At 43.7% G+C, this 22,260-nt stretch overlaps 1 protein-coding gene across 4 annotated transcripts in view; it reads left to right on the top strand.

The window, feature by feature from the left end:
* UNK (unk zinc finger) overlaps positions 1-22,260 on the top strand; it is a 45,657-nt gene continuing 23,397 nt past the window's right edge. For 2 of the 4 annotated variants that reach the window (XM_053994900.1, XM_053994898.1), the window contains exons 1-5: positions 2-144; positions 18,308-18,517; positions 19,997-20,173; positions 20,615-20,745; positions 20,878-21,013. In XM_053994900.1, the coding sequence (XP_053850875.1) occupies positions 47-144; positions 18,308-18,517; positions 19,997-20,173; positions 20,615-20,745; positions 20,878-21,013 (752 nt within the window). In that variant the 5' untranslated portion in view covers positions 2-46. Of the gene's footprint in view, positions 145-18,307; positions 18,518-19,996; positions 20,174-20,614; positions 20,746-20,877; positions 21,014-22,260 lie in introns of all 4 variants that reach the window. The other 2 variants (XM_053994901.1, XM_053994899.1) reach the window with 2 other exon arrangements.

The following is a 22,260-nucleotide window of genomic DNA, read 5'->3' as shown; positions in this document are numbered from 1 at the left end:
GAGTGAATAATAAAGGTCTCCTCGGCGGCGGCGGAAGGCGGGAGGCATGTCCAAGGGCCCGGTGGCGGGCGGCCCTGCCGCGGCCGGGCCGGCGAGCGCCGCCAGCGCGCTGCAGGCGCAGCCCGAGAAGCCGCAGCACTACACGTACGTAGAGCCGGGAGCTTCCCCGCCGCCGCCCGCGCGCCAACACGCGCCTGACGTCAGCGTGCGGCGCGCGCGGGGGCGCGCGGGGGGACGCGCGGGCACCGGCTGGAACCGGCCTCGGCCGGCGCGGGCCGGGGGCGGCGGGGGGAGAGGGAGGGGCGGGGGATGAGCGACCCCCCCCGCCAAAGCCCCGTGATGCACCGGGGCCGCCGCGCCTCCCCCGGGGGCGAGGGGACCCCCGGACCCCCGGGTGACACCCCGGCCCCTCACCCGCCTCTCCCTCCCTCTCGGCTGACACCCCCGCCTGGGGTGGGGGTCGATCCCCCGGGATGTGAGGGCAGCCCCGGGCGACACCCCCGATTCGTTCCGCGGCGGGTGAGGGGACCCGCGAGTGACAGCCCTGGTCCCTCCCCGTGGTGTTGGTGGAGCGCCGGGCCCTCTGCTGACACCCCGGCCCGAGGCTGGGCATCTGTCCCACGGGCTGTGAGGGGACCCCTGCGTCCCCAGCTCTGACCCCTGCCCAGGGTGGGGATCCGTTCCTCCGCGTGTCACCTCGTGGTGCTTTGAGGGGTTGAGGTTTTGGTGAGCTGTCACCCAGGGCTGTCACTCCTGTCCTCCATCCCGTGAGCAGTCCCGGGCGTTCCTTGGCAGCTGTGGAGAGAGGTGTGAGGTGACAGGAGGTCCCCAGGGTCACAGCCTAGGTGGTTGGTGATGGAGCCAGTCTGTCTCCAGGGAAGACTTTGGGAATGACACAGGTGTGTGGAATATCCCCCTTGGAAGGCTTACATTGAAATCTGGACGAGCGTTTGCCCCGTTCCTGCTTTTCCTGACCCTGCGTGGGTGCGATCTGGCTGTGCGGGGCACACCGTTGGTGTGTGTCACCTCCATCCCTGGAGGCACTCCCTTGGGGGACACTTGTTGCTGGAATGTGTCTTTCCTAACCAAAAAATACTGCTTCACTCATTGTCCCAAGGAAACACAACCTGTTAGAGCTGTGTGAAGTTGGCCTGTGATCAGTTGTTGGAGTTGGAGGTTGTGGGGATGATATTCCCATCCTCATTCCCATCCCCTTGTGGAATAGGGGTAACGGATCGGGAGCGAGCATTATCTTCGTGAGGTGGGCTGGCGATGGTTGGGTATGGCTGGAAATAGGCCATGTGTTCCCTGTCCTTAAAGGAGAAAAGTTTGGAACTGTTCTTTGTGAACAAAATACATATGCTAAGCCGTTTGCCCTTATCATTTTAGGGTGTTGTCCTACAAATACCCTACAAATACTCATATCTCTGGCTTGTGTCGATGCCCCCACCCAAAGTGAGACGTGTGCTCTGTGTGCTTTTAATTTACCATTTTCATAAGGTTGGTGGTGGACTTCCCTGTGTCCACACTGGGATACCTGGAATAAAAAGAGCTTTGAGGAATCCATAGGCATGGGTCCATACAACCTGTGTGTCTGCTGCTGGGATCACAGGCTACCTGCCACCCCTTTCCTTCAGGCTGTTTAGAATACTATGGCAGAGTGAGGGCTTCCAGGTTTTATTGTCATCATGAAGATCCTGTCATGGTCTTTAGGGAACTTGTGTAGTTTCTGGTGTGGTCTACACGTTTGACAGTTTTATGGGGGAAATGGGCGTGGAAGAGTCTGGGAATGTTGCTGTAGAGAAAAAGAGGGAACAGGAGCTGGAGGTGGAGTGACACTAGTGATGGAGAAAGAATCGGTCAAAAGTGAGAAGGAAAACAAGGAGATGAGGTTGAGAAAGTGAGGACAATGGATAGAGGAAGGTGAAGGTGATAACTTGACTAAGCATGACTGTGAAAATAAGGATGTCAAGTATTAGGAAAAGTAGAGGAAGAAATACTTCAAGAAACGGGGGAGATTGGGAAAGAGGGCGGAAATGGGACAGTGTGGAACAAAGCTGGTGGTGCAATTAGCTTCCTTCCAGAGGGCAAAACTTGTGTTTTGAAGATGGATGCTATAAATACTTCAGTGAAAACAGTTGCAGAGGAGCTGAATAACCATAAGTGAAAGACAGGTTTGGGGGCTGCTGAGTGCTGACAGTGGGATGTGAGCCATCCTTTGGAAGTCTAGGATGTGTACGCTGGGTCACATCAGACTGTAAACCTCCTCCTGATAACATATGGGAACTTATTTGGTGGTGGCTCATGTGAACAAATTGTATGTTGTCAAAATGTAAATATTTTCTGCCTTTTTTTTTTTTCCCTTAAATACAGTTTGTTTCCATAAAATGACGTGAAGGTTACAAGTTGTAAACTCAAGTAAGCTTAATTATCTGCATACTTTGCTGTTCCCTGGGGACAGGCAATCTGGTGCTGGGGATCTCTCAGAAAGTTTTGGTTGTATTTGTAAGGAAATGTTCCAATTTCTGTATTAGCATGAATTTCTAAATTCTTGGTGTTACTTGCATGAGATTTTTTAGGTACTTTGGACCTCTATTTTTCTGTCAGGAAGCCTTTATGTTTACTTTAGATGTGTAGCAAAAGAAAACGTGGGAAAGACAGAGCTGGTGATGTTCTCTCACACCTTTGTCACTGTTAGTTAGCAGAAGAGGCTGAACTTCCATGATTTGTGTCCTTTGGTAGCAGTTGTGGTGTGCAGCTGGATATTCCTGGAGACAAGTCGCTGGTAGATGCCAAAGTTTGCTGTTTAATTATGGATGGCGTGCTCCTTGTCTGGGGATCTGGTATTCCACTTGTACAACCCGAGTGAGTAACAAAATACTCGGTGGCTGCTGTTGTGTTCTCCACGGGTTGCTGGATTAGATGTTCCTGCATGTGGCTGCTTTCTGTGATCCTGCAGCTCCCGTAGCAGGATGAGACCAGCGTATTCCTGGGGACAAAGCGGGGAGACAGCCTCGTTCCTGGGGTTCCTGGAGGCTGGGATCAGCTTGGGGTGATGTGCTCTGCAGGGCTGGATGGGAAGCAGATTTCATTTGGATAGGCTCTGTCAAACCTCAGCTGAGGATTGGTTTTGCAGTGTTTCTCGGCTCTGTCTAGCATGTTATTTCTGCAGGTACCTCTGTCTTTAATGTGTATCTACTCATGTGGGTAGAGCTTGATTTGGAAGAAACTGAAAGCAAGTTCTCAGTCACTGGAGCTGTAGGTACAGAGTGCTCTGGGGTAGTTTTGTTTTGGTATGGTTCCTCTGTTTGGCTGCTGGCAGTGTGGTTGGTTTCAGTCAGGCTTGATGCCTTAATTGTGAATTGCAAAGATTGTTTCCACTGCTTGGGTGTTTATTGATCTGGCAGAATTTAGATAAGTGAAAGTGGAGCAGCCCTTTGTTCACTGTGCATTCACCTGAAAGTCAGACAATTTAATAACACTGAAGGAAGGCAAACATTCAGGTGGAGATAAATTAACCCATTTAATAAAACAGAGTCCCTTCAGTCCGGAGCATTCAGAGCACACACTCGCACAAGCAGCGTTGAAAATACTCTGATTTAGGTGATAAACTCTTTGGGACACAGATTTCTTGTGCATAACCCAAGTCATTGCTACTCAAGACATTTCTCTTGAGTGTGCCCATCTTAAATATGAGCAGCACCCTTGGAAGTGACCTTCAGGATTCCGTGTCCTGACCGGCTGTACCCTGACTTGAGATCTGGGTGAGATGCCTGGGAGCACATCCTGTCCTCTTTTGCAGTGCATCAAGATAAGTTTTGTGATTATGCCTTTGCAGCATAAAAGGCAAAAAAACTTGTCTTTCCTTTTGCACAAGGAGAGGAACTCTGGGAAATTCCTGAAGGATTAATACCCTCTAAGTCATGCTGGAGCTGCATCCACATGGCTGGCTGGGCTGTGGTGTAGTGACTGCTGGCTTGTGCTCATCCAGGCTTTGTCTTGCAACCATTCTGGTGCCATTTAGGAATTGAAAGACGAGAAGACTCAAATGAAGGACATTGTAAATGGGGATGAAAATGGAGCTGGTGAAATACTTCAGCTATAATTGAAATCAGAGACATTCTTATGTCTGCATCGTGCCTCCTCTGGTGGTTTCTCGGCCTTAAATAGGAATTCAGATTAGGACAGCAATGGAAATGTGGGTGAAGAAGAAGTAAAAATATCAAGACCATAGGTGTGCTTATTTAAAGCTTTATCTCAAAATTGTACCGGTGAATTCTTACTCAAAACCGACAGCACTCAAAAACGCACCTCGGAGCATCCGTAGTAGCTGAGAGTAATCCTTATCTCCTTATCAGTGGACAGTGTCTTACCACTGGCAGAGCAAACAGGACATATCTGATCTCAAAGGTGCAGACTGAGTGTCTGTGGGAAGAAAACCAAAAACCAGATATGTAGCTAACAATTTTTCAGAGTTGCTGTTTGCTCTTCCAGGTCCCATAACACTTGCCTGCACAGTGTGTTAAATTATACATTTGATCTGCTTGAGTTGGGTGGTCTTCACACCCTACTGCATGAGTTGAGGCTTTGGAAATTGTTTTTAGAAACCTTTTGTGTTCTTTTTAAACCATCAGGACTCTTAAAATAACAAACTGCTGCCCTAATTCTGCTTTGGTTTTACTGGTGGTAACTCTTAGATCAATAAGCTGACATGGACTTATACAAGTTATAGAAACTAGCCCTGTTGTTTAAACAAAAACAACAACAAAAAAAAAAGCCACCTCAACAAAACTAAACAAAGAAAAAAAAAAAAAGCCCAAATAACCCAGAAGACAAAAACAACAAAAAGAAACCCAGGTGTTTTTAGGTTTCAGATTTGGTAATACCTTTGGAGAAAGCACAGAAGATGTATAATAGATTATGTTATTATTGTATTATATACAGTGTAAGGTAATACCCTTAGGAAAGCACAGAGTGAGTCTATACTTTTAAACCTGAGACTTACCAGTGGTCTACTACATCATTGTCTGTAAATGTCATCTTATAGGGAAGGATCAGCTGGTTATTATTATTGGTATTTTTTGAGTCTGTGTGAACTTCACTGAATGCACGTCCACTGCCAGCTGTTATTAGGAAGTGTGAATAGTTACAGGAAGTTGGAAATATAAAGTACTGGAGTGTGAACAGGAAGAGCTGCCTTCATAGTATGCTCTCACCACTGAACACATGTGCTGAAAATAACATTTTAGATTTTATGGTTCTTCAAAGGTCGAGTGTTGAAAGGCTCCAGCTTGAGAGAGGGGCTGGCGAGGGCATTTGGGCCCAATCTGTGCCCCAAATGTGTTGGGGCAAAAAGGAGTTTTTACCTCCTGTTGAAGTAGGGCTGGACCTGTGGTTTGCTTGCTGCATTCCCACTTCTTGAGTACTTCTAGATATCAGCCTGACAGGGAATTCACATATGGATAACTGCTCTAGAGGTGTCATATCAATATTTTGCAGAGCAAAAAGCTTCGTGTACTGCTGTGACATTCTCAGAATTAGTTTTGGTCTGGCAAGGTTTGGTGTTTCAGAAATCCGAAACTCTGTGAGAGAGGAGAGGGGTTCAATGGTGCAGAATTGTTTCAATGTGGAAGATGGTTCTTTAATTTTTCATGTAATAAAAAGTATTATGTTGATGATTATATGTTGCTTACATTAGCGTATAGGATAGTTTCTTTGTGGCATGGGAGACAATATTAAGGTTAATAATTGTTCTAGAAAGTATAGGACTTGCTATTCTGTGGGTCCCTCCCAATTCCATTTATTCTATGATCCTAAAATCCTCAGACCTTAGAGTTTCCCATTATATCAGTTTTTCTCATTTTGTTAGTTTATGTATTGTCTGGTATGTTTTACATCATATGGCTTTATTTTAAGGAACATTCTGTTGGAATTCCAACATTTTATTGTCTTTAGAGCTATTCTTCTTCCAGAAGAAGGTTTTACTATCTTCTAGGAGCAGCTGAAACACTGATCCTTCTTGTTCCAAGGGATCTGATCAGCGTCCTCGGGAAAATCTTCCCGCAGTGCGTTCCAGCATCCCTGCCTGCCTTGCTGCGTGTCCCTGCCCCTGTGACAGCATGGCAGGAGGGAATGTGTCAGGACACCAGTTAATCACACTTATTGTGTGGCATATTAGCATGAGCTGTCACTGGGGACCGTGTTAATGCACCCGGCTGAGCCTGGGCAGGGACACAGCCCTTCTGTGGTCCCTGTTAAAGGAGCTGAAATTTCCGAGAGAGGAGCAAAATAAAGAGGCAATAATATCTTTAATTGCTGTGTTGAGGCTCATGGAAACCTGCTTGTCAGGACATGAAGAGCCATGTTCACTTTCAGAAGATGCTGAGGAGAGATTTGGTTCCTTGCATTAACCTTCTGCTTTTAAAAACTTCAATCTTTTTGAAAGCAGCAGAAATAGGCTGAAAGAGATGGTGAGAAGTTACCTGGTCCCTTTGCCCAGGAATCACCGACATCACTTTAGCTAAGATTTTTTTTTTGGGTCTAATTGTCAGTGATTTTTAATATTATATCAGTTTTCACTTTAAACTGGATTTTGGTGAAATTGTGAATTATAAAAGGGAGTCAATCACCGCAGTTTCTATCTTATAAAGAATTTATATACTCTAAACTTTCTGTAATGTTCAGCAAATCAGTTACAGAGCTGTTCCTGAAAGCTGTGTGTGCACAGAGCCAGGCAGCAATTCCGCCCCAGTGTCCTAAATTAATGGGTGGTCACGTGCCAGCAGGCTGTGAAGCAAGTGCTATTTCTTAGCTACCTTTTGTCCCCTCTAATTTATTGAGAGAGAGTTTGTCTTTTATATCAGGGCATCAAATATACAGAGCCTCAGCAGAAGGGTGCAGAGGGAGATGCTAAAGGCTTCTACCTTCCCAAACTCCTAGTGATGACAGCCAATTTAGATGCTTGTGATAATTTTCTCAGCAATCTCTTGTCTTGTGTATTTTGATCAGCGCTTGATGCAGTTAATACCAGCTTGACATTTGAAATATCAGTTGGAATGAATGTTCCCTTGAAATGAATACCAACAATTCCTTCTCTCCTTTAGTTCTGGTGCAGCTTCTGACTCACAGACCCTCACCCTGCTGTAGTATTCATTCAGGTTTAGGAGGTGATTGTTACAACAAGGAAAGTTCTAGGTTTTATTGGAAATAAAAATTTTAGGCACTAAAGTGCAGTGATGGCAATAAAATCAGATCACTGAAATGCTCAATACTGGCATGATTCTTATCTCTTGTTAAAAGTCAGAGACATTTAATTGAATGAAGTTGTCAGAACAATGGTAGACAAGAAACTTGCACTGAATTTGTGGTCAAACAAGAAAAATCTCATACCATCTCTAACTATCTGTTGGTCAAAATGGCAAATTCCTTTCAGCAGATCATATACTGCCTTCCTAATACTGATGACACTGTTAAGTACAGCTAAGAAATTAAGGTGGGATGGCTTTTTATCACTGTATACCTAAAATTTGTTTTGATTAATATGCAGCCTTGACCGTATGAAAACGGAATTAGTTTTTTGAAACTATTCTGGATGAACTTGGAACCAGAACTTGGGGGTTGGAATTGGATGATCTCTAAGGTCTTTTCCAACTCAAGCCATTCTATGAATGGCTACAAATACGAATATCTGCCAAAAAAAAAAAAAAATAAAGTCAGTATTAAAGAATTAAAGTCAGTATTCTACGAATATCTGCAAAAAAAAAATTACAATCAGTATTATGTGTTATCCTTTGTCTTCAGCATGTCACCACAGCTCAAAAAGAAGCTGTCAGTCCACACCCAGTGTGCTCTGAGGTGATTTTTTTTTCTCCTCTAAAGTTTTCAATAGACCATGAGTTTTCATTGATGGCACTTGACTGTTACTGTCATAGCAGAAATACAAATAGCAGATGCCTGAGGACAACTGTGCAGCTTTACAGCAACAAAAAAAATATTGTTTGCACATTTAAAATATCATGAGAGTGCCACCAGATTTATCAGTGCATTGATTAGAAGTGAGAAGCTGTGGCATAGCCTGGGGTTTGCCTGCTTTCCCCTTGGAGGAGAGCTGGTGTCAACATGCAGTGGAGCTTCTTTGGACACCAGACTGTGCAGGACATTTATTCAGAGGTGTGCCTTCTGTGTGGAGTGTTGAAATCGAGTCCACTGGGCCACAGCAGGCACAGATGAAGTCTGATTTGAGTGCTGAGCGGAAAAGAAAATCGATTGAATGGTTGACATTGATTCTTCAAAATCAACCAGTAAGGGTTGGCTTTTATCTTTGTGCTGGCACATGGGTTATGGATGCAGGTTCATGCTTGTTAGATAATCACCGTGTTTCGTTTCAAACTCACAGCAGAAGATGTCTGTTCACAAATGAAAGCCTTTCCAAAGAGGCTGGTGCAAATCTGGTTGGTGTTTAACCTGAGAAGAAGCAGATGCTATTTAATTTCCAATGGAGATTGGGCTGGGTGAGAGCACTATAGAGCTGTCATGTCATGTGGAGCTTTGGTTGTCTGGTTTTGATCCTGTGTAAACATAGCCCTTCCAACAGCTCATGTTCTGTTTTAAAACTGTTGTGAGTGTGGGGCTGCCGCTGACCTACGAGCTGTGTGTTAAATCATGAGGGTCTTGGCATGGCCAAGAGAGGGAAGGCTACTGTGCTCTGTTTCCAAAGCACCCCTTGTGAGACAAGATTGAGGCTTAGCTGGCTAAAAATGCTCATAACAATCTGCAGCTGAAAGCCTGAGCTGTGAAACGGCTTGTATGGAAATAATATTTTTCTGAATTGGCCATTATGAATTCTTGCATGTGGGATGTTTTGTTTTAGGGAACTAGCAGAGTGAGTAACACAAGTTTTCAAACAGCCCAGCCCTGTTCCCAGCCTTCCCTGGTGTTTCTATAGTTGTAAGCCCTGGGTAGGCTTTGTTAGTGCTTGAATCGGTGGTGAGAGAAGTGCAGTGTGGAAAAAACCTTTGCTGGAAACTGGAACTTTAATTTTTACAGCCCAGGACATCAGTGTGTTTTTCAGATTTTAATTTGTTGTACCAAGTCTGGTGTGTGTTAACCACACTTGGGCTCTACCTTCTACAAACACTAACACTGGGATAAAGAGGCATCATCCATCCCATCCATAAGAGATGGGATAATAAAAGTTAATATATGAGTTAATGTAAGAGAGAAAATTTACTTGGCTATAAGCTGAATAAATGACCATAATAGATAAGTCTGGAGATGGATGTTTTTTTGAAGTAATTAGTAGTAAAATATTTAACTGCTCATATTTAAGCATATGTTGGTGTATTGTGCTGACAACTGAAGCAGGTACAGACCTTCAGCAGTGTGCAGCTGTCTGGATGCAGTGAGCTCCAGTGTTTGCCCTGCAACAGGCTCAGCCCACGTTACTGAAAAATAATTATTTCCATATGATCCTGTTTTCATAGACTTAGCACTTAAACAGGTGCTGCAGGGAAGGATTAATGACAACTAAATACTTGTGGAGCAAAAACCAGCCCAGAGAGGGATGAGGGTTGTCTCAATCGGAGTGATCCATGTTTGAAAACAGGAAAACGTGCTTTAGGCACAGTTTACATAAACTAACGGTGTCAAATTGCAAATATGTCATTTAAACTTGGAAAAATGGGCTGTGTATTTAAAACATTTCATGAACTGCCTAAATATCGAATTAATTTCGAGGTCACGTCTAATGCATATTCATTGCCAAGTAATTTGGGAAAAAAGGGATAACTAACTCAAGGAAATGTAAATGTAAGTTCAAGGCTTTATGCAGAATTCTGGATCTTGGTGAATGGCTTTTAAGGAAATGCATCTGAAATGTAGTGCCATTAAGTGTTTGCCTTTGCCAATGCTTGGGTTGTTTTAATTAAAAAGGTGAAAGCTCTGTGTAAACAAATACTTGTGTTTGAAATGGATTTTATTGGTATGACTTGGTTATATACATTTCATGGTCTGCTGATGCAACAAGTGCCTGCTTTTTAAAGACAGCATGCCACCAAAATATGACTCAAATTGCTTTATTTGTCGGGTTTCGAGTGACACAGCTCGAGGGGTGCCAAGCAAAGGGATGCACAGCTCCTGGGAAGTTTGAGCAAGCACCTCTTCCCCATCACCCACGGACAGGAGCACAGTTGTGACTCTTGGATCTCATGTCTTGGCTGCTCACAAATGTGATAAATGTGTGTTTTATCAAGTGAGCTCTGGCTTGAAAGCCTTGATTTTTGTTCCTCATCAGGACAGAGTGTTGATGAGCTTCTCGACTGCAGCGTGGCATTTCTCTCCAAACAAAGCCATTTTTGCTATAACTGTGGAAACTGAACAACGTTTTGCCTGAAGCTGGTGCAAATCTGTCTTCCCATGATGGGCCAGCACCACACCTCTCTGTTTTCCCTTCGTTTTTCAGTGTAGACAAGGCACAACTGTTTGTCTGACTTTTTCCTTCTAATTGAAAAATATCCTGATGGTATCTGATAGTTGCCAACATGTGTTATTTTTAGCCTGAACTTTTGCAGTCGCTCAGTTATCTATGAAGTATTGGTAATACAGAATTCATCCATCATGGCTGAAATAAATTCACTGTGTTCTTGTCCAGCCTGTGGTCTCCTTTGAAATCAAGAAATGGAGCTCCAGTAGGGATCAGGTTACTGTTGAATGTGACTGTGTGCATTTTGGTGTGTTATCCTCAGTTTCCTGTAGTCTGGCAGTTTGTATTTTACCTTCTGCAGTACGCTCTGCATTTCCATTTTTTTGGAAGCATCCAGCTCAACTTTGCTTGCTAAGTCATTCAGGTGCTGAGAAAATGGAAGAGTTGAGTGCTGCCTACCTACTTCTACAACAAAAACTGGGGGAGCAATGGGTTATGGATGTGACCAGCTGTCATTTTGACCACTGAGGTACTCAATGAATTATATGAAATCTTAAAACAAAAAAACCTCCACAACCAAACAAACCCAACTCCATGCATCTGTAATAAGTCTCTCCAACTCTCACTTTCTTTATTTGCCCTTAGACTGACATTGTTGTCAAGCTCTAATGGAGGAGGGGAAATCTAACAGCTTTAAAATCACACACTGCTGTCTGCTGTGTGACCTTTTTCCAGTTGATGGTTCAATTTATTTAGGTGATAAAGAAAACACTGAGGCATGTGAAGTCTATCTTCTTGACAGATCTGAGCTTACTGAAACTTTTTCCTCATCCTTTTCTCCTTCCCCACATTCACAGTCAGCCTTTTGTTTTCATAAAGTGATCCATATATTTTTCTTTGAGATTTAAATGCTTTCTAATCTTTTCAAGGTTTACAGAATTGCACCTGACTGCTGAGGGTGTGGAGAGGCAAGATGGACTGATGGTTGTGGAGATGTCCTGAGAGAGATGTTTGCCTTTTGTGCCAAGTGGTGCATGGTGTATGCAAAAAGCTTGGTGTGTCAAGTGTGAGGGCTTGGTCAGGTCTATGATGTTATTTTTCTAAATACTATTAAATGTGGTAAAAAGGGAACCACTGTAGCTGATTGACCTCATCTAGTGGGTGAGCATCCCTACCCATGGCAAGAGGTTGGGAATAGATGATCTTTAAGGTTTCCTTCAACCCAAACCGTGCCTTGACACAAATTTCTCGTAGAACTTAATGAGAAATTTTCCCAAAATTATGATTAAAACTTTGAAGATTGCTGCTAAACATGTTTGTTATTGTTTCATATGCAGCAGTGATTCATGTGAGGCTCTGTTTCAATATTAAATTACATCTGCCAGTCAATAAAAAATATTTATTGAAACAGACTTCTCTCAACTTCTGCTCTTAATAGGAGGACACTAAACTTTGCAGAGTTGTAAACCAGGCTGCTGGTGGTCTGCAGCTACTGGTTCCAGGTTTGCTTGACTTGTGCCACCCCTAGGAACAAGGAATTACAACTCCTATGAGATCAGGTTATTTCATATCTTTCCTCGTAAATTCCAAGAAATCTTGAGAATTTAAGGAAGCTTTGCATTTAAATGCCTGCATTTCCTAAGACATTGTGTGAGTGCTGGTATAAAACTCTCCAAATTATTTTGGAATAATCCTGTTCTTTAACTCCCTGTTTTTATCTCACTTTTCTGAAACATCTCCCTTGCCCCAAGAGCAAAACTTCTGAGCAATGTCAGAGCTGCATATCATGGGTTTTCTCTATCAGTAATATGTTAAACGAAAGGTGTATTAGTAGGATTTTTATTGAGTATCCTGTTGGAATAAGTAGATTCTGTCATGCACCACTGACTCATTTCAATTGGAATACCACAGTTCAGTAAAAGAAAATAATTGAGTCATGGGTTTCTTACTTAAAGTGTGTCTGATATCATCTTTTGCAATAAAATTTTATGAGGGTGAAATGAATTTAGAGAGCTGATTTAATATGGACAGCTCTTTTCCTCTTGTGTTGGGGTGGCTCTCTGAGCTTAAGAAGAAAATAGCAGTTTTGAAAATATTCCTGAAAGATAAGCATTATTAAATTAAAAATATCAATATCTATAGTTGGATATTTTCTCCTGGGTTTTGCAATGCTGTCTACTGAGCAGACAGTCTGTTGGATAAGCACACCCTGGTTTGCTTCAGATAATTTTATCTGTGTTAGCTCAAACCACTAATTTAAATTTTTAAGTGAAGCTGGTGGGATATATATATATATATATATATATATATATATGTATATTGGGGATGTTTTGTTTTGTTTTGTTTTGTTTTTTAAACCTTTCCTAACCTGAATTAGGAAAACTTTCTCCATCCTGCTGTCTGGACAGATCAGTGCCACTCAGAGCTTCCAGAGGAGGAAAGCTGATGAGCAGCTGAGAGCAGTGACTTCTCAGACTGCATTTTTCAGGAAGGATATGAACTGAGACCACCTGAGACTTTACAGAGAGGTCCATGGCCTCATGCTGTCCTGTCTGAAACAGCAGGGCACAACTGATAGAAAAATGCCAACAAATGTCCCCAGCATTGCCGTGTACTTTTGTGCCAGTGAAATGGCATTTTTGCCAGTGTAATACTTTGAGAGAAGGCACACATTACTAAGAAAAGTGGTAATGGCAGAAGAGCATTTTCTCCCTGGTATCTGAAATCTTATCAGGAGTGTGAGACTTGGTTTGAAGAAAAAAACAGAACAAAACAGAAAAAAAACCCTAAACCAAAACCCAAGACACAACATACAACCTAAAAAATAATTTGTAGATTTCTTGTTAGATTTGCCTCTGGAGGCTCTTCTGGACAAATGGCTGAGAACCTCTATACAGCCCTGAACTGTATTAATTTCTAATACTGATGCTAATAACAAAGTGAAGTGCCCACACCAGATTTCACAGGAACATCCCAGGCCTGGGCTGCCTTCTCTGGGCTGGTTTGCTGTGACCCAGGAGCAGCTGTGGGATCGGAGCGAGCCCCAGGAACGGTGGCCATGCCCTGAGTGAGGACCTGGTGTAAAAGCTGCTCCATGTTTACACTGGTGTGACACCAGACCAGCAGTGCTGCCACAGCCTCTCGGCAGAGGCCTTTCTCCAGGTGCCACAGCACAGTTTCAGGGGTGTAAACACACCCCCACCCGTGTGTGGAATGTAGGTGATGGTGGTGTTAGATCTCACTGTTGCCCTACATTTGCAGACCGTGTCCTAGCCTGGATTAGCCAGACTGTAATGGTTATATTATCTCATGGTTTTCTCTCTGGTGTCATTCTGCTGCAGAAGGTTCAGGTCCTGTTTGTGAGCCTCTCTTTGGGCCCAGGAGGAATTTTGGCAGAAAGAGGGTTGATCTGGAAGAGCAAGAAGGGCTGCAAAGGAGAGGAGCTCGTCTTGGGACCTACATAAAGATGTCAAACAGTGCGAGGGGTGTTGGAAGTAAAGCAGAGCCTGGCTTTGCATCACAGAAGCCACAAGAGTTTTGTGGAGTTGGTTTTAATCTTTTCATTTCCTTGCTCCTTGGTATTGTTTCTCTCCCCAGTCTTTCTAATCCCTCTGTTACAAAGCAGAGGCTGTCTTGGCATCAGTGTGCATCTTCCAGTGATTTCTGGGAGCTTTGGGTTAAGGCTTTTATGAGGAATTTGGAGCTTAGCTGTGCATTACCAGCACATTTTCCTGAATTGAGCTCACTCCACTGCATGTGTGACTTGGGTCAAGTTTGACAAGAAGCTGCAGCCCTGGAAGCAGGATGGATGCAGGAATCCTCTCATCCCGAGCCGCTTGAGCACACCAGTGTGAACCAGAAAAGCTGCAGAAAAGCAGATCTCTGCACTAGGTGGCAAGGAGGGGACCAGCACACAGTTGCAATTGTGGAGGATAAAAATGAAACTTCTACGTAAAAAATTCTTCTTGGGTTCTCGCTTTGGTTCTTTTCCTCCTTTTTTCTAGGTTTGAATTTTTTTCTTCTTCCCCCACTCCACCCATCTTTTTCCCTGCAGCTCCCAGAGCAGGTTCCTGCTCCAGGTTCCCTCCAGGGCAGAGGGGGAACTCCTGCAATTCCAAGCTGCAGAGGTAAACACTTGCTACCCTGCCCTGGAGACTCGAGCTGCTACTGGCAATTAAAGACAGTGAGCACCTCCCCACTATGTAAATAATTGCAGAATAATCACTGCCCCTTCCCTCATCCCAGAGGAAGTAGAATTTCAGAAAAGTTGCATTGAGGTTTTTCTAATGCTTTGCTGCTCCTGTTGGTCTCTGGGAGTTCCTAAAACTACTCCAAGAACCTCTCCTCTTGTCTTCCTAGGGAAAAAAACTTAACATTTCCAGCAGTGTCCATCCTGTTTGACAGAAAGTTCAGCTCAGCCTGGGGACTTTGAGCTGCATTGTTCTTGTCCTATTTGTTTAGAATTGCATTCATCTTGTTTACTAGGGCTCATAAATGGTAACATTTCCTCCAGGAATATGGGTGTTGCTGTTGATGTTAATGTTGTATCAGAAGACAGTGCTGTGTAGTTTCCACTTTTTAAAAATTACATGGTTATGAAAATACACCATATACTTACTTTTTTTTTTTTTTTTAAAAAGAAATATGGAAGTAGCTCCAGTATAAAATAGGGGTAATAATTCTTCTGCCCCTCAAGTGAGGGCTGTACAGTTTCCTGAGAGGAGTTGAGAAATGCAAGTTAACGTTGCTGGATTTCCTGTTCCTGTACAGACACAGTGTTTGGCTGACATGCTGTGAAATGTGTACCAGTCATCAATGTGTTTTCAGCTTTGAGGGTCATTCTGAAATTCATTTTTTCATCTGTTCTGGGAAAAAAAAAACAAACTACGGAGACCATTGACACCAGAAGGATCTGTCATGACAGTGTTCTCTGTGTTTTGTTTAGAGCCTTTGCAAAGAGGCTCCTGAAATATTAATGGCTTTCTGATTTGTGAGACATCACACTGTGGTGGTGCAGGCTCTGTATCCTCTCTGTGTTTCCAAAAAACACGTGGTTTTAGAGGCCTTTTATATATTTCAATACTAAGTGGCTGGTTGAGTGGTCTGTGTTCTCCCAGAGGAGCCAAAACTCACTTCATGGATCAAGAAAATAAAGGGCTGCAAGGCAATTCACCATTCAAGCTATTGTGGAGGAGGGTGATTTAAAACGTTGTAGTGGCTTGGAAAAAAGGAAAACCCAAAGCAGTTATTGAAAGGCTTGAAATGACTGAGTTAATGTGACAACTCTCCTTCCCTCAGTCGGATCTGTTGCAGAGGTGACTGTGCACAGTTAATGCTCAGTGGTACCTGTTTGCAGGTCTTGCTTTGAAATTAAGAGTGAGACATCACTTATTTAATAGAGACCATTAAAGAACGACTTTCTGATGAAGCAAGTTAGGTGTTAAACACTTTCCAGGTGAACCATTTACTTATGTAATTATCTCTCATTAACATTACAATAAATGTTTCTCCAGGGAGTTTAGCCAATCATGAAATGCAATTAATTTTCAAATACTCTTCAGCAACAATTGAGACACTAGAGACTGAAATCCCTAGTCAGTGTGTAGATTTTTAAACTTCTCTGCTGAAGGGAAGCAGCTTCAGATCAGCTGATTGTGGAGTTGTTAAACTCTCAGATTTTTAAGTGTTTCATTTGGGCCTATCACAAGTGTGGAGTGCTGGGCTCAATACCCAGGTTGTGTAAACCTGGTATCTCCCCTTATTTTCCAGGGCACTGAGGAGGTTCAGGATGCTGTTCTTGAACTTAAGCCCAGCAGCGGGTGAGGATGGAGGAGTTAAAATGCTCTCAGTTTGTCTCTGGGATTCCGGTTGCTGTGTGATACGTGGGGCTCGGAGCCAGCAGTGTTGCCGTTTGTCCATGTGTAAAATGGGAGTAACACAAATCTCGTGTCCCTAAGGTGTACGTGGAGGTGTGTAAGTGGAAACGACTGGTTGGTGATTGTATCATCTGTGGACAGCATCGTCCTGCTTAAGGTTACTTAATTCACTTTCTAACCAAAATGTTGTTACAGTCACTTTTGTTCCAAGTCTTCCTAGTGCGCTGATAAAATAATCCCTGGAATTCTACCTTCTACAACTACTTGGTCCGACAACTTAGAAAGCTTTTTGAGAATGGATTAATTGACTACAGCTTTCAGTTTCCAGATTAATTACTGTTGTGGCTGAAATAGGAATCTCCGCTTGAATAGAGATGGATTTTCAAACGGGAAAAGGAGCAAAGTGATGTTGTTAGCCCTCACCTACACCAAGCAGACCTGGTTCTGCAGCTGACTCTCATTTTTCTGCTGTTAAACCTTGACCCCCAGTGCAGATACTGTTCCAGCCACTCTGGATTGCAGGGGACAGGTGGGCTTGGGTAGAGAAGGGCTGCAGAGGCTTCCAGCCCCGGGTGTTCGCAGATCCCAGGCAGTGGAACCTGCAAATCTCACGTATTTAGAGGTTGAAGAAGAGGAAGAGCTTTTATCCTTTCATGCTTGCAAAATCCAATGTAGGAAAGCTCTTGCCACTGATACTGTCTCTTCATAGCAAACAAATGAAACCACTTTGGTTAAATCTGTACATTTTCCTGAGGCTTTCTCCTCGGCTGGGGTAAAGAGGAAAGCAGGCTTTATTTACAGATGTTGCTTTCAGAATGAGCCTAGCACTGTGATACTATCTGTAAATACCTCTTTGGGCATCAGACATCTTTCCATTTATTTAGAAACAGGAGATAAAGACTGTCTGACATGGGAATGAATTCCTGCACTCCTTTTTGTTGCCTCGAAGTACATACGCAGTTTAAAATTAGTCCGAATCTGCTGTTATATCACCCTGTTGCTTCCAGCAGAATAGTTGTATTTTTTTTTTTTTTGACCTACAAATCTTGGTCCTCGCTATTTACACTGGCCTCTAAACATAAGAGACCAGGATGCTCCAGGTTTTCTGCCTTGTTCCTGAATGTGCCTCTGAGACTGAACTTGGTGGGATTCGGGTCTGAGCTCCTGGAGCTGTTTGGATGTTCCCTGTAAATACAGGGCAGCCCATGGGTTTCAGCAGTGTGGATTTTGTAAGCACCTACACACAGATCACAGTCAGATCATTATGTTGATCTAAACCATTTTGTAATCCTCTACAATCTGGGTTTAGAGACTGTTATTAGTGTCACAAATAAAAGCTTGTGACTTCTTTAGTTCTCGGGATAAAAGAAGCCGTGTACTTTCAGGGAATTACATATTAAAATTAAAGCAGCATAGACATGTGGGAGTTTGAGGATAGTTACCCCACTTTGCAAGACTGAGATCTGAATTCATGTGACTGCAAGAGAGAAATTGGTTAATTTTTATTTCATAATGAGCATGTACTGACACAGAAGAGCTAAACCAGGAGGATAAGGCATGAAAGAGTCTTTTAAAAGTCTTTCTTTCTCAGTAACTTGAAGCTTTAAATGTGGCTCAAATAAGTGTATTCTATTTGGTTTTTTTTCTGTTTTTTTTTTTTTTAATTGAACATGTAGGAAGGAAACACGTTTTGCCCAGATAGGTCACAGATTTAGAAAGGGATAGAAAGGTACTTAAGAGTTCTGTTTTCTCACAAATGTTTTCTAAGCTCATGAAAAGCCTCTTCAAAACGATCCTGACAGAAAGTGATTTCAGCTCTTGTTACATTCCTGTGTGTAATGGATATCTTGCCATTACAAACACCGGAGCTCCCAGCCTCCATCCTGGGATAGGGAGCAGGGAGGGTGTGGGAAGCACAGCAGACACCTCTGTGATGGGCACTCGGGGCTCTGCGGGTGGCTGGATCTCTCCCCTGCCCAGCATCCCGGTGCTGACGTCCCGGTTCCCGCAGGTACCTGAAGGAGTTCCGCACGGAGCAGTGCCCGCTCTTCGTGCAGCACAAGTGCACTCAGCACCGGCCCTACACCTGCTTCCACTGGCACTTTGTCAACCAGCGCCGGCGCAGGTCCATCCGCCGCCGCGACGGGACCTTCAACTACAGCCCCGATATTTACTGCACCAAGTATGACGAGACCACGGGAATCTGCCCCGAAGGAGATGAGTGAGTAAACGCTGCACCCTGCTTTTCAGGCATTAGGCTTTTGGGATCAGGCCAGGTGATGGTTCCAGCCGGCTCTTGCAGAGATGAGGCAAGTCAGCAGTAAAGCAGCTTTGTCACATACGTAACATGAGACCAGATGTAAAATCTGGAATAGCAGCCCGTGTGCTCCAGGCCTGCTGCAGAGACAGTACTGAGAGTGACTTAGATGGGAATTCAGCTCTTGGGAACTCACTGTGCTCACGAGCTTCAGCATCTTCAGCAAAGCTGAGATGGGAAAAACAGCTCAATGAGACAAATGAGTTTGGAAACACTCTGTTCTCTAAGCCCCTGACTCTCAGCTCTTGCTCACTAGCAGGGTAACTTAGTTTTTCACAGACTGAAGAAAGAGGAGGAACTTTGTCCTCCAGTCTGCCCCCTGAGTTATCTGTCTCAGCTTTCTAACTCGTATCAGTTTATTTTGTCTTTCTGAACTCTTAAGAAGCCAGTAGAAAACCAAGAGGTACCCAGAAAAAGGCAGCATGAGGAAGAGTTTGGGTTTTCTGGGTGTTCTGTCCCCATGACTGCAGATTTAACTGGGGAAAAACCTCAAATCTTTCTGCTGTGTGTGTGGCAGACCCCAGCAATTAAGGGGTTAACCTGGTAATATAACTTTAGCCATGTGACAGATGTGGGATAAATAATGTAGCCAAGCTGTGGTCAAATATGGAGAGTGTTTTATAGAGAGGTGCTGTAAAAAGATGGAATTTCAGTTCCCTTTTGTGGTGCCAATATAAACATACAAAAATGCTATTCATTGGCAAAACTTTTTATTTTTCAACTTAATTTAAGTAAAGTTTTTGTGACTACAATAGAATGGAATAGTCCCTCAGGCCTGAGGCTTCAGTTTCAACACTTTCTTCCTTGCTAGAAGAGATCTGGAAGGAACTGGAAATGGTATTTTTGTGGCCTTTGGCTTCTAGATCACTGCTTGATACATGGTTCAAACTCAATGAATGAAAGCCATTGTCATCTAGGAACCTTTGCTCATTTATATTTTTACCTTGATACTGCAATATCTGAACTTTACTCATTTCATTTTGTTATATTTCTGTTTTATTTCTCATGTAGATTGTTGTAGATTGTTTTTCTGCCTAAAAGGGGAAACAAAACAAGTTAAAATGGTAGTTTTGTAATTGTCCTTCCTTGTCCCACATCCTTGCACTTTTCCAGATCCCTGGCAACCACTCGTCCTGAATAATAAGGTGCTGCTGGATTAATAATCCAGTTTTCTTTTAGGGAGGGAAACTCTTGCATCTGTTGTAGTGACAGTTTTGGGGGGGAGTCTCTGAAGTGTTGGAAGGCACAGCATAAGAGAAGGGGCAGAGTTAGCAAAGGTGGTGTCAACTGCAGCATCTTCTCTTGGCAAAGTGTCTTCTGGTAGTTGAATCCCTCACCTGTGTGACTGAACCTTGTCTGTTCCTCCCCTCCTTCCTTCCTCAGGTGTCCCTTCTTGCACAGAACTACTGGAGACACAGAGAGGAGGTATCACTTGCGCTACTACAAAACTGGAATCTGCATCCATGAGACAGACTCCAAGGGAAACTGCACCAAGAACGGAGTCCACTGCGCCTTTGCTCATGGGCCCCATGACCTGCGGTCACCCGTGTATGACATCAGGTCAGTAGAGCCTGGGGCTCCTGGGAAAAGGGTCATTTCTGTGCCCAAATGGAAAAAGAGATGGTGGAAAAGGTAATTTCTGTACTCAGGTGAAAAGTGAGATGACTGAAGGACAGTACTGCTTCAGCCTGAAATGAAGTGATGGCAAGATATCCCTTCCTAATAAGGCAAATATAAGAAACCTCCAGGGAGGATTCTCAAAATGGAGGAAGAGATCATACTTTGGGAACTGATGGAGGGGGTCAAAACCGTGCATCTGGAGTTCCCAGGGAATGAAGACTTATTTTTGTTGGAGTTGCTGTTCAGCTAAATATGTTCTGACAAAACATGCATGACTGAATGCACCCACTTAGCAAATGCTCCAGTATATTAATTTTTACACACATTTATCTGACTCTTCCTCTGCTCAGTCTGTTTGTTCATTTACCTCTGTCCCTGAAGAGAGCTTCAGGCGATGGAGGCTTTACAGAATGGTCAGACAACATCTGAAGGAGGCATTGAGGGTCAGTCTGCAGTCGCTGCCAGCCATGCCATGATAGAGAAGATACTCAGCGAGGAGCCAAGGTGGCAAGGTGAGTGTCACAGAGGGTCTGTGGGGCTGGGAAAGTTTGGCCTTTGTGGAGTGCCTGCTCCTGTCCTAAACTTTTCTGTAGTAAATAGAGATTGTGGTCGTCTCTCTTGACTCAGTAGGGCTTTTTTTGCAGATACAACATATGTGTTGGGAAACTACAAGACAGAGCAGTGTAAGAAACCCCCCCGGCTCTGTCGCCAGGGTTATGCCTGTCCCTACTACCACAATAGCAAAGACAGAAGACGAAGTCCAAGAAAACACAAATACAGGTACTGTCATCCTGGGTATTGTACTTCCCAGCTGAATGGTGCAGTATATTGGAAATCTGTGGTGCAGGAGGCAGGATTTTAACCACTAGATAGTTGTTTTTAGGTGTCTCCAAGCCATGCACTGAGAGGTATGATGGACTGTTATTTCTTCCTAGCAGAAAGATAACAAACTAAACAAGGAGTTTTCCTGTATATAGTAACCAGTACTGTAATAAATGAATTGTTAAATCATGTTACAACTCTGATTTTATAGCAAAGAGAACCTGTGCCTGGTTTTCCCTTACCACACAAACCTCTGTTTTAGAAAGTAGTGCAGGGAAGAGAAAACAAAAGAAAGTTTTAATCCCCATCTAGAAACAAACTCATACAACAGTGTGTTCATGGTAAAGGATTCAGAATCATCAGGCTGCTTGTTGTGTATGCCTGGTGATGGGGATCATGAGGAGAGACTGTAGCTGGACATGCATTCTTAACCAGCTGCTAAAGGCTCTGCTTTTGAGGCACCAGGGTGTTCTGTCACTCAGCTGTCACTGGATTTTTCAGTGTGCTGTGTCTCCCTGAGCGCATTTCATCCAAATTATAGGCCCTCATTTCCTCCAACACAACAGAGCTTTTGTTGTGGTCTCAGTGGGGCTTTTCCCTAGTTCCTTTTTGAAAAACATAGGAGCAGACCAGAAAGCCAGGAGAGAAAATACCAGGGATGCTCTTGCTTCTCTTCCCCACCCCCAACATTAACAGAATTTTTTGAATTGGCACTGAAATTCCATATTTAAACAGGCAGCAATCAAAAGATTGTTAATCTCAATGCTTTAAGGAGAAGTAGAACCACTAGGGCAGTCTTCAGGCAGCAGCCATGTGCTTTTTGCCCCTCTCTGGGCCCTTCAGGAAGGGAAGAGGGGAAAGCTTTGCTGCTGCTGCTGCTCACCACTCACTTCTGTGTTTTCCCCACCCCAGCTGATGTGGCTGTGCTGGTGCTGCTATCTGCTTCCCTCTGCTGTTGTTTGAGGGAATGGTTAAGAGCATAAAGAGCAGGGGAAGTAGGTCACGGCAAAAATTCGGATCTGGGAAAAGGAACTGTTCCTGGCTGGGAGAAAGAAAACGGCCTTGCCTTTTCCCCAGTGACCTGACTCAGCCTCTTTTCCACATGGCCACACTATAAACCTGGAAACATACTGCTGTAAGGGTATTATGTGTTTTAGGATTAGCCAATTAACTTCTTAGCTTTCTATGAAGGTGCAGTTCCAAAA

Source organism: Vidua macroura, chromosome 19, assembly GCF_024509145.1.
Source record: "Vidua macroura isolate BioBank_ID:100142 chromosome 19, ASM2450914v1, whole genome shotgun sequence".
Classification (NCBI taxonomy): Eukaryota; Metazoa; Chordata; class Aves; order Passeriformes; family Viduidae; genus Vidua; species Vidua macroura.
Note: the sequence above shows the minus strand (reverse complement) of the source record. Positions and strands in the feature narration are given on the sequence as shown.